This window comes from Dendrobates tinctorius, unplaced genomic scaffold (genome assembly GCF_039654945.1).
Source record: "Dendrobates tinctorius isolate UK_male_01 unplaced genomic scaffold, ASM3965494v1 ptg000157l, whole genome shotgun sequence".
NCBI lineage: Eukaryota > Metazoa > Chordata > Amphibia > Anura > Dendrobatidae > Dendrobates > Dendrobates tinctorius.
In genome coordinates, this window is record NW_027361824.1 from 11,537,946 (window position 1) to 11,552,214 (window position 14,269).

General features: G+C 52.1%; 1 protein-coding gene across 3 annotated transcripts in view; it reads right to left on the reverse strand.

The window, feature by feature from the left end:
* Window positions 1-14,269, reverse strand: part of ARHGEF17 (Rho guanine nucleotide exchange factor 17) — a 246,728-nt gene that overhangs the window by 9,591 nt on the left and 222,868 nt on the right. The window contains exons 7-16 of one of the 3 annotated variants that reach the window (XM_073548567.1): window positions 12,005-12,181; window positions 10,371-10,421; window positions 10,094-10,203; window positions 6,695-6,780; window positions 6,155-6,273; window positions 4,214-4,427; window positions 3,679-3,752; window positions 858-1,051; window positions 434-687; window positions 5-251 (exon numbers count right to left, since the gene is read on the reverse strand). In XM_073548567.1, the coding sequence (XP_073404668.1) occupies window positions 5-251; window positions 434-687; window positions 858-1,051; window positions 3,679-3,752; window positions 4,214-4,427; window positions 6,155-6,273; window positions 6,695-6,780; window positions 10,094-10,203; window positions 10,371-10,421; window positions 12,005-12,181 (1,526 nt within the window). Of the gene's footprint in view, window positions 1-4; window positions 252-433; window positions 691-857; window positions 1,052-3,678; window positions 3,753-4,213; window positions 4,428-6,154; window positions 6,274-6,694; window positions 6,781-10,093; window positions 10,204-10,370; window positions 10,422-12,004; window positions 12,182-14,269 lie in introns of all 3 variants that reach the window. The other 2 variants (XM_073548566.1, XM_073548568.1) reach the window with 2 other exon arrangements.

A 14,269-nucleotide genomic window follows, 5' to 3' on the forward strand; every position in this document is an offset into this window, starting at 1 on the left:
ATACCAGCCGTCCTCCGTTCCCAGCCACATGGAGCTCTGGTAAGCCTCGGGGTCGATGCTCAGGAGGTCTTCTAAGCTGCCTCGGGTGAAGGACCCCCGGCTGGACCGCCGCACTGCAGACCCCTCGGTGGGGCTCTCGCTGTCCCGGTTCTGGTTGAAGTTGCTGGGGATGGGCAGGAATCCGGCCTCCTGTTCCTCTTCCGAGCTGGTGGTCTCCGCCGCCGTGTCCTTGGCACTCGTCATCTCTTCATCTAATATAAACAACAAAAAATTTTAAAAAAAATAATAATTCCCCCCCTCGTCCACCATTCTATAATTGGCCGCTAGGTGGCAGTAATGGTTTTAGGCGCTTTGCTCGATGACTAATAAATCATGAAAGGTAAAAAAAAAACAAAAAAACCACAGGCTAGGGCAATAGGACCTCCATACTCACTTCCAAAGCTGGAGGAGATGGTGGAGCGGCTGGCCTGACTCTGGAGGGTCCCGGAGGGGCTGGGAGAGGATTCATCATCGGTGTCGTCACTGTCGAAGGGCACCAGTTCCCGGCTGGCGCTGTCGGTGTTTTCGGAGAGCTCCAGGGAGGATCCGGAGATGGAGATGTGGAGGCACTGCTGGGACGGTGGCTCATCCAGATGCTGCGGGTGGTGCTGCTCCGATGGCCGGTTTGTCAGGGCCGGTGGTCGATCCCTGCTACGAGACACAAAAGCCTCAGAATCTCGACATCCCCCCAGAACACTGGCGATACTCCATAGATACAAACAGGCTGTGGCTTTATGGAAACCATCAGCAAGCTGCTGTTGATGGATCCCACTGAACCAAATGTGCGGCTCAGATTTATTTCTGATGGTCGCCCCTACCTGTAGTTCCTCTTCAGGCCCGGTACGGAGGCGATGCAGAGGATGCGGGCCGAGCAGACGGCGATGCAGGCCTCCACCGTGGGCTCGTTCCTGATGCTCAGCAGGCAGACCTGCCCCACGTACCCGTCGCTGTTACACACCCACACCTCGTGCATGTTGTCAGGACTGCTCTGGCTGGGAGAGGCGCAGGAGAACTGGAAGACGACACAAAAAACAACATCGAAGGGACTTCTCATTTCTAGATATATTATTACCTTTTAATCTAGATAAATCGTCAGGATTAGGAAATGTGTTCAGCATCATGAACCGATCGTGAAACTTGTGATCAGCAAGGTCGATGGCGACATGTACGTTATGCAGGTTTCGCCTTAAGTCACTTGGTCAGAGGATAGACTGCCTGGAGCAGAAGGTACACAGTGGGTATAACCATAGTCCTGCTTGGAGCAGATGGTGGTACAGTGGGTATAACCATAGTCCTGCTTGGAGCAGATGGTGGTACAGTGGGTATAACCATAGTCCTGCCTGGAGCAGAAGGTGGTACAGTGGGCATAACCATAGTCCTGCTTGGAGCAGATGGTGGTACAGTGGGTATAACCATAGTCCTGCTTGGAGCAGATGGTGGTACAGTGAGTGTAACCATAGTCCTGCAAGGAGTTGAAGGTGGTACAGTGGGCATAACCATAGTCCTGCCTGGAGCAGAAGGTGGTACAGTGGGCATAACCATAGTCCTGCTTGGAGCAGAAGGTGGTACAGTGGGCATAACCATAGTCCTGCTTAGAGCAGATGGTGGTACAGTGAGTGTAACCATAGTCCTGCAAGGAGTTGAAGGTGGTACAGTGGGCATAACCATAGTCCTGCCTGGAGCAGAAGGTGGTACAGTGGGCATAACCATAGTCCTGCTTGGAGCAGATGGTGGTACAGTGGGCATAACCATAGTCCTGCTTGGAGCAGATGGTGGTACAGTGAGTGTAACCATAGTCCTGCAAGGAGTTGAAGGTGGTACAGTGGGCATAACCATAGTCCTGCCTGGAGCAGAAGGTGGTACAGTGGGCATAACCATAGTCCTGCTTGGAGCAGATGGTGGTACAGTGAGTGTAACCATAGTCCTGCAAGGAGTTGAAGGTGGTACAGTGGGCATAACCATAGTCCTGCCTGGAGCAGAAGATGGTACAGTGGGCATAACCATAGTCCTGCTTGGAGCAGATGGTGGTACAGTGGGCATAACCATAGTCCTGCTTGGAGCAGATGGTGGTACAGTGAGTGTAACCATAGTCCTGCAAGGAGTTGAAGGTGGTACAGTGGGCATAACCATAGTCCTGCCTGGAGCAGAAGGTGGTACAGTGGGCATAACCATAGTCCTGCTTGGAGCAGATGGTGGTACAGTGAGTGTAACCATAGTCCTGCAAGGAGTTGAAGGTGGTACAGTGGGCATAACCATAGTCCTGCTTGGAGCAGATGGTGGTACAGTGGGCATAACCATAGTCCTGCTTGGAGCAGATGGTGGTACAGTGAGTGTAACCATAGTCCTGCAAGGAGTTGAAGGTGGTACAGTGGGCATAACCATAGTCCTGCCTGGAGCAGAAGGTGGTACAGTGGGCATAACCATAGTCCTGCCTGGAGCAGAAGGTGGTACAGTGGGCATAACCATAGTCCTGCTTGGAGCAGATGGTGGTACAGTGGGCATAACCATAGTCCTGCTTGGAGCAGATGGTGGTACAGTGAGTGTAACCATAGTCCTGCAAGGAGTTGAAGGTGGTACAGTGGGCATAACCATAGTCCTGCCTGGAGCAGAAGGTGGTACAGTGGGCATAACCATAGTCCTGCTTGGAGCAGATGGTGGTACAGTGAGTGTAACCATAGTCCTGCAAGGAGTTGAAGGTGGTACAGTGGGCATAACCATAGTCCTGCTTGGAGCAGATGGTGGTACAGTGGGCATAACCATAGTCCTGCTTGGAGCAGATGGTGGTACAGTGAGTGTAACCATAGTCCTGCAAGGAGTTGAAGGTGGTACAGTGGGCATAACCATAGTCCTGCCTGGAGCAGAAGGTGGTACAGTGGGCATAACCATAGTCCTGCTTGGAGCAGAAGGTGGTACAGTGGGCATAACCATAGTCCTGCCTGGAGCAGAAGGTGGTACAGTGGGCATAACCATAGTCCTGCCTGGAGCAGAAGGTGGTACAGTGGGCATAACCATAGTCCTGCCTGGAGCAGAAGGTGGTACAGTGGGCATAACCATAGTCCTGCTTGGAGCAGATGGTGGTACAGTGAGTGTAACCATAGTCCTGCCTGGCGCAGACGGTGATACAGTGGGCTTCAACATAGTTCTGCATGAAGCAGAAGGTGGTACAGTAGACCACGCCATAGTCCTGCACAAAGCAGGTAATACATTGGGCCTCGCCATACTACTGCACAGAACAGATGATGGCACAGTGGGCATAACCATAGTCCTGCATGGATCAGAAGGTGCTACAGTGGGCATAACCATAGTCATGCCTGGTACACAAGGTAGTACAGTGGGCTTCACCATAGTCTTACATAGAACAGAAGGTAGAACTGTGGGTTTAACCTAAACAGCTCATATGGTGGCCAATACTAGGGGCCTCCATAGAACAGAAGGTGGAACAATGAGCTCTGGGCCTTGCGACTTCTCTTGATGTCTGACTGATGAGGTCAGCATCTGCAGGCAGTTTGTAGATTGTCGTAGTTTTCCTTTTCTCATCCTCACCCCATACACATACTGATGGGTTATTTCTGTGCTTTGGATGCACAAGACATGAGAAGAGAGTTTACAGAAAGGGAACACAACCTCCATTCTCCTCACCTGCATTCCACTGCGGGTCTTCATGATGGGGATGGCCTTCAGAAACTCTGGGTCCAAGCGATTCTTGCTGGTGGCTGAGAAGACAACCAAGTGGTTAATAACTCAGCATTACATCTGCACTTCACATCAGGTGTGACCACTGTACGACACACCGGTACGGAGCAGACGGAGAAACAAGTGGTCCTATAAGGTTCCAGATGGGGTAGTGTCATAGCTTGGGCAGAAGTAACAATTGCCCCAAGGTCTCCACATTGTGGGCCCTTTAATCCCCCACCTCTGGGCATCGTGCCCACAATAGGTCCTTTCTGACGCTTAGGCTACACCACATCACACCATTCAGAAAGGTTCTACCTGTGGAGCCCCACCAATGCTGATAATGATGGGGTTGCAGGCTGTGTCATCGGTGGACCTTCTCGCCATGGCTGTAAAGACCTGCTCACCACACTTGCATAGACTACTACCCCCACTGTGCTCCAGCTCTGGATGCCGGTGGCCTGAATACATTTCACAGACTTCATATTCTCATGTCCGTTACCCAGTTTCTTCTTGGCGTCCTCGAAGGCCTGCTCAAAGTGGAGCCTGGCGTCCGGGTTACTGAACTCGAAGATGAAGCTCTCGGTGCCGTCTGCCTTGGTGGTGGTCAGCTCCACCTTGTTTGGTGGGAAGGACATGGAGAAGGAGAGCGACTGCTTCTCGGCCAGTTCTCGATGGACAGACGCCATCATGTCTTTAATGACGTCATCCAAAGTCTGTCAACAAGGGAGACAAATGTCACATACATGTCCTGCATGTCACAGCGACAAGCAATGTTTCAGAAACGCGATCAACACAGTTGTCAGTGCCCTTCCCCCGCTTTGCCTACAGCTTGTACACAGTGAATTACCCAGCAGGGGGGCAGCAATGAGCTCTTCTGGGTCACTAAATATCACATTGTATCCAGCGTGATTATTACAGATATATATGGAGGGGTGGAGGTCATACGCCGGAGGGACGAGGGGGCCCGGACGTCATACGCCGGAGGGACGAGGGGGCCCGGACGTCATACGCCGGAGGGACGAGGGGGCCCGGACGTCATACGCCGGAGGGACGAGGGGGCCCGGACGTCATACGCCGGAGGGACGAGGGGGCCCGGACGTAATACGCCGGAGGGACGAGGGGGCCCGGACGTCATACGCCGGAGGGACGAGGGGGCCCGGACGTCATACGCCGGAGGGACCCCGACGTCATACGCCGGAGGAACGAGGGGGCCCCGACGTCATACGCCGGAGGGACGAGGGGGCCCCGACGTGATACGCCGGAGGGACGAGGGGGCCCCGACGTCATACGCCGGAGGGACGAGGGGGCCCGGACGTCATACGCCGGAGGGACGAGGGGGCCCGGACGTCATACGCCGGAGGGACCCCGACGTCATACGCCGGAGGAACGAGGGGGCCCCGACGTCATACGCCGGAGGGACGAGGGGGCCCCGACGTGATACGCCGGAGGGACGAGGGGGCCCCGACGTCATACGCCGGAGGGACGAGGGGGCCCCGACGTCATACGCCGGAGGGACGAGGGGGCCCCGACGTCATACGCCGGAGGGACGAGGGGGCCCCGACGTCATACGACGGAGGGACGAGGGGGCCCCGACGTCATACGCCGGAGGGACGAGGGGGCCCGGACGTCATACACATGAGAGTGCGAAACCAGAATTCAGTGATTAGTCCGTGTGTTCTATACAATACTCCACTATGTCGTATCCAGTGTCTGAGGCTGATGTACACAGGGGGGGGCCCGGCCACATATATTCCCCATCTCTCACTCCTGATAGTTTTCCGTCTCCGCATGTGCAGTATGCAGCTTTCTCCACAGTGATGGGGATAAAACCTGAAGCTGCCATACACCCCGAAGTGAAGGACAAAATGATGGATTTCCAGGAGAGGTTGATGACAAATGTGCTAAAATGAGTAAAATGATTTGTCCTAAAATATCAGCCCCACCCCCATAAATAGCAAGACTGCAAGTACTGTACAGGAGTGAGACTCTAGTCACATCCAGAGCTGCAGATTTCGATACTGGGTCTTCAGATCATGCTCTGTGGTGATGCAGCAACATTACCCGTATAAGTCGTCACCCCAGACCCCCCATATAAGCCGTCACCCCAGAGCCCCCATATAAGCCATCACCCCAGAGCCCCCATATAAGCCGTCACCCCAGAGCCCCCATATAAGCCGTCACCCCAGACCCCCATATAAGCCGTCACCCCAGAGCCCCCATATAAGCCGTCACCATAGAGCCCCCATATAAGCCGTCACCCCAGAGCCCCCATATAAGCCGTCACCCCAGAGCCCCCATATAAGCCGTCACCCCAGAGCCCCCATATAAGCCGTCGCCCCAGACCCCCCCCATATAAGCCGTCACCCCAGATCCCCCATATAAGCCATCACCCCAGATCCCCCATATAAACCATCATCCCGTACCCCCATATGCTCCTCACCTGGTGCGGGAAGCTGAGGGTCTCGGACAGTTTGCTGATCTGCCCCATGGTGCTGAGGTCCTCGTCCAGCCGGCTGATGCTCTTCTGGATGCTGTCCCTGTTGGAGGTTTGGGATGTTCCTGTCCAGTGGGAGGAGAAGTGATCAGCGACAGACACATGTACACATCCCGAGAGCGACCACCACAGCCCGCACCGCACAGATGTAGCAGAGCTGAGCCGCTCATTTGCATGGACGTGGTTTCCCATAGCTCTGGCAGTATTTTGAGAGCTACACAAAGTAAAACAATGGCTTCACAATCTGAGCAGCCTGATCTCACACCACCCCTGCTGATTCAGTGTCTGCTGTGCTGCATTGTGGGAGACGTGGTGATGGAGGGAACGGCATTATAGGGCTGGGGCTAAACGGTCAGGTTCAGGTCTGTCAGCACCTGGATAATTAGCTAGATGAACTGTGGATGCTGCTTTGGATGTGACTGGAGTAGATGAGAATAGACCAGGGTTAATCCAAATGACTGAGCAAGAAAAGAGCAGGTAACAAACCTTTCACTACATCCACATCCTCCAGGGGCAGTTTCCAGAGCAGTTTATACTTGCTGGCGATGTCAATCACACTGGCTGCAGTGTACCTGAGGAAAGACCGCACAAAGTCACCACTGCAATACCCACACTGCCCAACAGGGGGCGCCTGATGATAAATTACACACGGGGACCTAGTCCTCCACACAACGCCAAATTATATTACTGTACAGCAGAATAGTGAGTGCAGCTCTGGAGTATAATACAGGATGTAACTCAGGATCAGTAATGTAATGTATGTACACAGTGACTGCACCAGCAGAATAGTGAGTGCAGCTCTGGAGTATAATACAGGAGGTAACTCAGGATCAGTAATGTAATGTATGTACACAGTGACTGCACCAGCAGAATAGTGAGTGCAGCTCTGGAGTATAATACAGGATGTAACTCAGGATCAGTAATGTAATGTATGTACACAGTGACTGCACCAGCAGAATAGTGAGTGCAGCTCTGGAGTATAATACAGGATGTAACTCAGGATCAGTAATGTAATGTATGTACACAGTGACTGCACCAGCAGAATAGTGAGTGCAGCTCTGGAGTATAATACAGGATGTAACTCAGGATCAGTAATGTATGTACACAGTGACTGCACCAGCAGAATAGTGAGTGCAGCTCTGGAGTATAATACAGGATGTAACTCAGGATCAGTAATGTATGTACACAGTGACTGCACCAGCAGAATAGTGAGTGCAGCTCTGGGGTATAATACAGGAGGTAACTCAGGATCAGTAATGTAATGTATGTACACAGTGACTGCACCAGCAGAATAGTGAGTGCAGCTCTGGAGTATAATACAGGAGGTAACTCAGGATCAGTAATGTAATGTATGTACACAGTGACTGCACCAGCAGAATAGTGAGTGCAGCTCTGGAGTATAATACAGGAGGTAACTCAGGATCAGTAATGTAATGTATGTACACAGTGACTGCACCAGCAGAATAGTGAGTGCAGCTCTGGAGTATAATACAGGAGGTAACTCAGGATCAGTAATGTAATGTATGTACACAGTGACTGCACCAGCAGAATAGTAGTGCAGCTCTGGGGTATAATACAGGATGTAACTCAGGGTCAGTAATGTAATGTATGTACACAGTGACTGCACCAGCAGAATAGTGAGTGCAGCTCTGGGGTATAATACAGGAGGTAACTCAGGATCAGTAATGTAATGTATGTACACAGTGACTGCACCAGCAGAATAGTGAGTGCAGCTCTGGAGTATAATACAGGATGTAACTCAGGGTCAGTAATGTAATGTATGTACACAGTGACTGCACCAGCAGAATAGTGAGTGCAGCTCTGGGGTATAATACAGGAGGTAACTCAGGATCAGTAATGTAATGTATGTACACAGTGACTGCACCAGCAGAATAGTGAGTGCAGCTCTGGGGTATAATACAGGAGGTAACTCAGGATCAGTAATGTAATGTATGTACACAGTGACTGCACCAGCAGAATAGTGAGTGAAGCTCTGGGGTATAATACAGGATGTAACTCAAGATCAGTAATGTAACGTATGTACAGTGTACACAGTGTGTTGTGAGCTCATCTGTTCATTCATCTTTTGTGTCCGAGGATCTCCCTCTTCTGGTGAAGGAAGGTAGTGAGGCTGATTACCAAACACCTGATCAGGTGGATGGTGACTGGGTAACGGGAACTTCTGACTGGATATAAGGCAGCCGACGCCCTTCTGAGTGCCTGGTGATTTCTCTGCTGGATTCTTGGAGACCAGTCTGATTCCTGCTTCCAAAGATAAGTTTTTGCTCTGCTATAGAACTTATTAGTTTTGGTTTTGTTTGCCTTGTTTTTTGGAGTTCAGTCATCCCCGGCCGGGGGTGCACTGGATTCTTTTTTCCTTGATCAGTGTTCTCTTTTGCTCTGCTTCCAGAATATTCTAAGTGCTGATATAGGGTTTGAAGTCTAGTGACTTCAGGGTCCTTTTTGCTTATCAGTTGTGTTGGTAATATATTTTAGCAGGGTTTTCTCGGATTGCAGACAGCAGCTTTTCTATCCTGTCCTTTTTAGTTAGCTTGGGCCCCATCGTTTGCTCAACCTATCTTTCTATCTATGTTAGTGTTTTCATCTTGCTTCACCATCATTATATGTTGGGGTCTGCTCTGGGGCAGTCAGTTTTTACCTTTTCTCTCTTTTGGCTTATGTAGATCTCCGGCTGTGATGAGGTGTCTAGGATCACCGTAGGAACACTCCACGGCTACTGCTAGTGGTGTGATAGGATTAGGGGTCTGCAATCCGCTAGTTTCCAACCTCTCTGTTTTTCTGGGCTGAGCTTGTGTTTTGTTTTTTCCTCCTCGGTGACTCAATCATAACACAGTGACTGCATCAGCAGAATAGTGAGTGCAGCTCTGGGGTATAATACAGGAGGTAACTCAGGAACAGTAATGTAATGTATGTACACAGTGACTACACCAGCAGAATAGTGAGTGCAGCTCTGGAGTATAATACAGGAGGTAACTCAGGATCAGTAATGTAATGTATGTACACAGTGACTGCACCAGCAGAATAGTGAGTGCAGCTCTGGAGTATAATACAGGAGGTAACTCAGGATCAGTAATGTATCTACACAGTGACTCCACCAGCAGAATAGTGAGTGCAGCTCTGGAGTATAATACAGGATGTAACTCAGGATCAATAATGTAATGTATGTACACAGTGACTGCAGCAGCAGAATAGTGAGTGCAGCTCTGGAGTATAATACAGGATGTAACTCAGGATCAGTAATGTAATGTATGTACACAGTGACTGCACCAGCAGAATAGTGAGTGCAGCTCTGGAGTATAATACAGGAGGTAACTCAGGATCAGTAATGTAATGTATGTACACAGTGACAGCACCAGCAGAATAGTGAGTGCGGCTCTGGGATATAATACAGGATGTAACTCAGGATCAGTAATGTAATGTATGTACACAGTGACTGCAGCAGCAGAATAGTGAGTGCAGCTCTGGAGTATAATACAGGATGTAACTCAGGATCAGTAATGTAATGTATGTACACAGTAACTGCACCAGCAGAATAGTGAGTGCAGCTCTGAGGTATATGAATAAGTATGGGAAACAGCCAAACAAATCTCCTCTCCTTATCCTGACACAACGGCCACTACAGGAGCTTAAAAGTCTCAGGACCCATAGTAAATCTACACCATCTCGGTTTATATTAGTGATATCCTTTAATTCAGTAATGGGGATTTTGACATCCTTCCTGTCCATCGGGCCCCTGCGTGACCGCAGCTTCGGAAGGGACTGGAGTATAATTAGCAAATAGTGACATTGTATTGCAGCGGTGTGGAGAGTTACATGTAGATAATGACAGACAGTAACAACCCCGGGAAGCTGCTCTGCACTTACAGGTTCATAGAGCTTCGGCGCAGGGACCCCGACTTTCTTTTCAGGGTGGTGCAGAGGAGCAGGTCTGTGAAGAGGAAGAGCGATCGGTCCTTCTTACCCCCAACAGCTTTCTGTGGGACACCAAAACGAGATATCTGTCACCCCAATGTCAGGAGTGATCAATGCAGGACAGAAAGCCGAGGTTATACAGAGACATGCAGATACCAATGGACGTACGACTCCTGAGAGCGCCACCTCTGGAGCATTACATATTAACAAGAAATGATCCCACTCTCACCACTTCCACCACCATCTCTTGCCGCACAAATCTCCGGAAAGGAACTGGAAGCTGCAGAGAAGAAAATCCCAATGACTGATCAGTAAATGGTGTGTGCCCCCCAAGATACAGAGAACAGGCCACCTGTAAATGTGCCGCCAAACAATCGGTGGGGGGCACCTCCTGAAGTGGACTGAGCCCCTTTACCCCCCTTCTAAGGGAATATATGTGGTCCTCTCATCTGGACAAAAAGCCCAAAAGGGGCCAGTACCTGATGGTGTAGGGAAGAGCGGCAGACAGAGGGCACAAAGAAGGGTGAGCGGTGGTCAGAGGGCACAAAGAAGGGTGAGCGGTGGTCAGAGGGCACAAAGAAGGGCGAGCGGTGGTCAGAGGGCACAAAGAAGGGCGAGCGGTGGTCAGAGGGCACACAGGAGGGCGAGCGGTGGACAGAGGGCACACAGGAGGGCGTGCGGTGGTCAGAGGGCACACAGGAGGGTAAGCGGTGGTCAGAGAGGGCACACAGGAAGGCGAGCGGCGGACAGAAAGGGCACTCAGGAGGGCGAGCGGTGGACAGAGAGGGCACACAGGAGGGTGAGCGGTGGTCAGAGAGGGCACACAGGAAGGCGAGCGGTGGACAGAAAGGTTACACAGGAGGGTGAGCTATGGACAGACAGGGCATACAATAGGATGGCGAGCGGTAGACAGAGAGGGCACACAGGAAGGTGAGCGGTGGACAGAGAATAACACAATAGGAGGGCGAGCGGTGGACAGAGAGGGCACACAGGAAGGTGAGCGGTGGACAGAGAGGGCACACAATAGGAGGGCGAACGGTGGACAGAGAATAACACACAATAGGAGGGCGAGCGGTGGACAGAGAGGGCACACAGGAGGGCGAGCGGTGGACAGAGAGGGCACACAATAGGAGGGCGAGCGGTGGACAGAGAGGGCACACAATAGGAGGGCGAGCGGTGGACAAAGAGGCCACACAGGAAGGCGAGCGTTGGACAGAAAGGGTACACAATAGGAGGGCAAGCAGTAAAAGAAGATAGAGCGGTGGACAAAGAGGGAGCACAGAAGGAAGGTGAGCGGAGGACCGAGAGGGCACACAGAAGGAGGGCAAGAGGTGGACAGAGGGCCTTTAGGTGTAGTCCGCTCATCTGGACACAAAGCCCAGATAAGGCCATTAACAGATGGTGTAGGGAAAAGTGGTGGTCAGAGGGCACAAAGGAGAGCGAGCTGTGGACAGAGGGGGCACAAAGAAGGGAGAACAGTGGAAAGAGGGCACATAAGTAGGGCGAACGGTGGGCAGAGGGCATACACAAAAAGAGTGAGTGGTAACAGAAAGTGCGTTCAAGAAGGGTGAGCGGTGGACAGAGACGTACGGTAACAGAAGGGATTCAGAGAAGAATAGGCTAGCAGTGGACGATCGGACCCAGAAGGAGGGCGAGCAGTGGACAGAGGGTGTAAAGAAGGCTGAGCGGTGGACAGAGAGGGCGTTGAAGGTCGAGTGGTAGACAAATGGAGGGGGAGCAGTGGACAGAGCAGGCACAGAAGGAGGGAGTGCAGTGGACTGAGTGGGTATAGAAGGAGGGCAAGTGGTGGGCACAGCACAGAATGTAGGTGGACAGCAGTGGTGTTTGGCAGTGATCACATACGTCCTCCATGCCCTCGATGTGAGCCTCTATTTCTTGCAGTATGCGGGTGTCTCTTTCTGCTTCCTCCGCGCTCCTCATTCCCTTGTTTATCCTCTCTGCCAGCTGCTTGATGTTTCTCTGGGCACCAAGAAGGCACAGGTGGTCCGGGTGGTCCTCCGGCGTGTGCTTCAGCAGATCCTGCAAGAAGAGCAGAAACAGGAGTCAGTGGGAACCCACACACCCGTCTGTTCACCACCCACACAGCCAGCACCATCCTGCACACAGAGGATCCCGGCCAGCAGCAGCCGCCTGCCAGAAACAAATAAAATCCAAACCGGCTCCATCTGTATTATGTGCAGACCAGGAGTATACAGGTGTGTAAACAGTGTCTATGTGGCGCCCCTGAGGCTCAGTCGCCACAGAGGTACTACACCTCCTCCTGAGGTGTGGTATCCCACCATCCAGGTATGGTGGAGACTCCTGACCACGCTCCAACACCTGCATCCCACACCACAAAGTAGTGTAGCAAAGCACCTTTGGCGGCTCCCTGCTTGGAGTGTAGCAAAGCACCCATTGGTGGCTCCCTGCTTGGAACACGAAACATGCTGGGAGGTGGGTGGAGTTAGATTACATTACAAGGAGCGGGAAGAGTTTAGGATTAGAGGTCAGTTGGTTAGAGAGCTGGAGAAGAGAAGATCCCTAGAGAGAGGGATAGATGGATGGAAGTGCTGCAGCAGATCCCAGTGACCTGGGTCTGCTGGCACGGGAAAGGGAGAGAGAGAGAGCAACCTAGACTGAAAGCCTGATTCTCCATAGAAGGAAAGATTAGTACGGAACGTGAGGAGTAAAAGGGAACAGAGGACGTGGGTTAGAAGAGAACCCTTCCTAGAAGTCCTAAGCGCAAGTCCAGGGTCCGGTCCCCGAGGTTGTACGGATACTAATGGTCCTGCAGCAGACACCGGAGGAATAGAAGTAGTGACCACTTTATTCCCACACAAGACTTGGGGGCACAACAGCAACATAATAGTGAGCCGGGACTAGGTAGCAAGGAGTCCCTGAAGCAGGCTACAGCTGTCTGCCCTACAAGTAGAGTTCATAGGAACATCTGACAGGAGGAACTCCAGTGTAACTCAGTACTAGGAATACTTCACTCAAAGGCGCTATAAGAGGAGACGTTCAGAAAAGGCACATATGTTGGCGGAGTGTTGGAAAGGAGTATTCCATCTGGCCTGGAAGTTGACTGAGTCTCTGACCCGGAGGACACGGCCCGGAAGCAGGCACCTGATTGCACAACAGACTGAGTAAAGCTTTGGAACTACATGCCCTGGTGTCCTCCACTTATTCCTGCGCCAACCTGCCCAGCACTGCTACATCCCTTGCGCCCGACACTACACCATCTACGTGTCACTTCACCTACACTGCCCTGGGACTACAGCCCTGCCTGTGGAGGGCTATAACATCATTGCTGCACCCCACCATCTGTCCCAGAGGATCTGTCTGCAGCGTCGGCTTACATCTACATTGCCGAACACCACAGGTGGCGTCACGACTGACACATTGACACTGAACATTTACTGTACAATGGGCGCCCAGGGCCACGTGCCGGGTTCCAGCTACCGTGACATCTCCCATTGAGGACCATCGGGCCCCGGTACCAGGTACCCCACAGTCCTGGGTGTGAGGGCGACCCATATATACGGGCGGTATACAGGTCCAGGTGTGCACACAGTGTATATACGGGCGGTACACAGGTCCAGGTGTGCACACAGCGTATATACGGGCGGTATACAGGTCCAGGTGTCCACACAGCGCATATAGGGGCGGTATACAGGTCCAGGTGTGCACACAGCGTATATACGGGCGGTATACAGGTCCAGGTGTGCACACAGCGTATATGCGGGCGGTATACAGGTCCAGGTGTGCACACACAGAATGTGCGGTATACAGGTCCAGGTGTGCACACAGCGTATATACGGGCGGTATACAAGTCCAGGTGTGCACACAGCGTATATACGTGCGGTATACAGGTCCAGGTGTGCACACAGCGTATATGCGGGCGGTATACAGGTCCAGGTGTGCACACACAGAATGTGCGGTATACAGGTCCAGGTGTGCACACAGCGTATATACGGGCGGTATACAGGTCCAGGTGTGCACACAGCGTATATACGGGCGGTATACAGGTCCAGGTGTGCACACAGCGTATATACGGGCGGTATACAGGTCCAGGTGTGTACACAGCGTATATACGGGCAGTATACAGGTCCAGGTGTGCACACAGCGTAT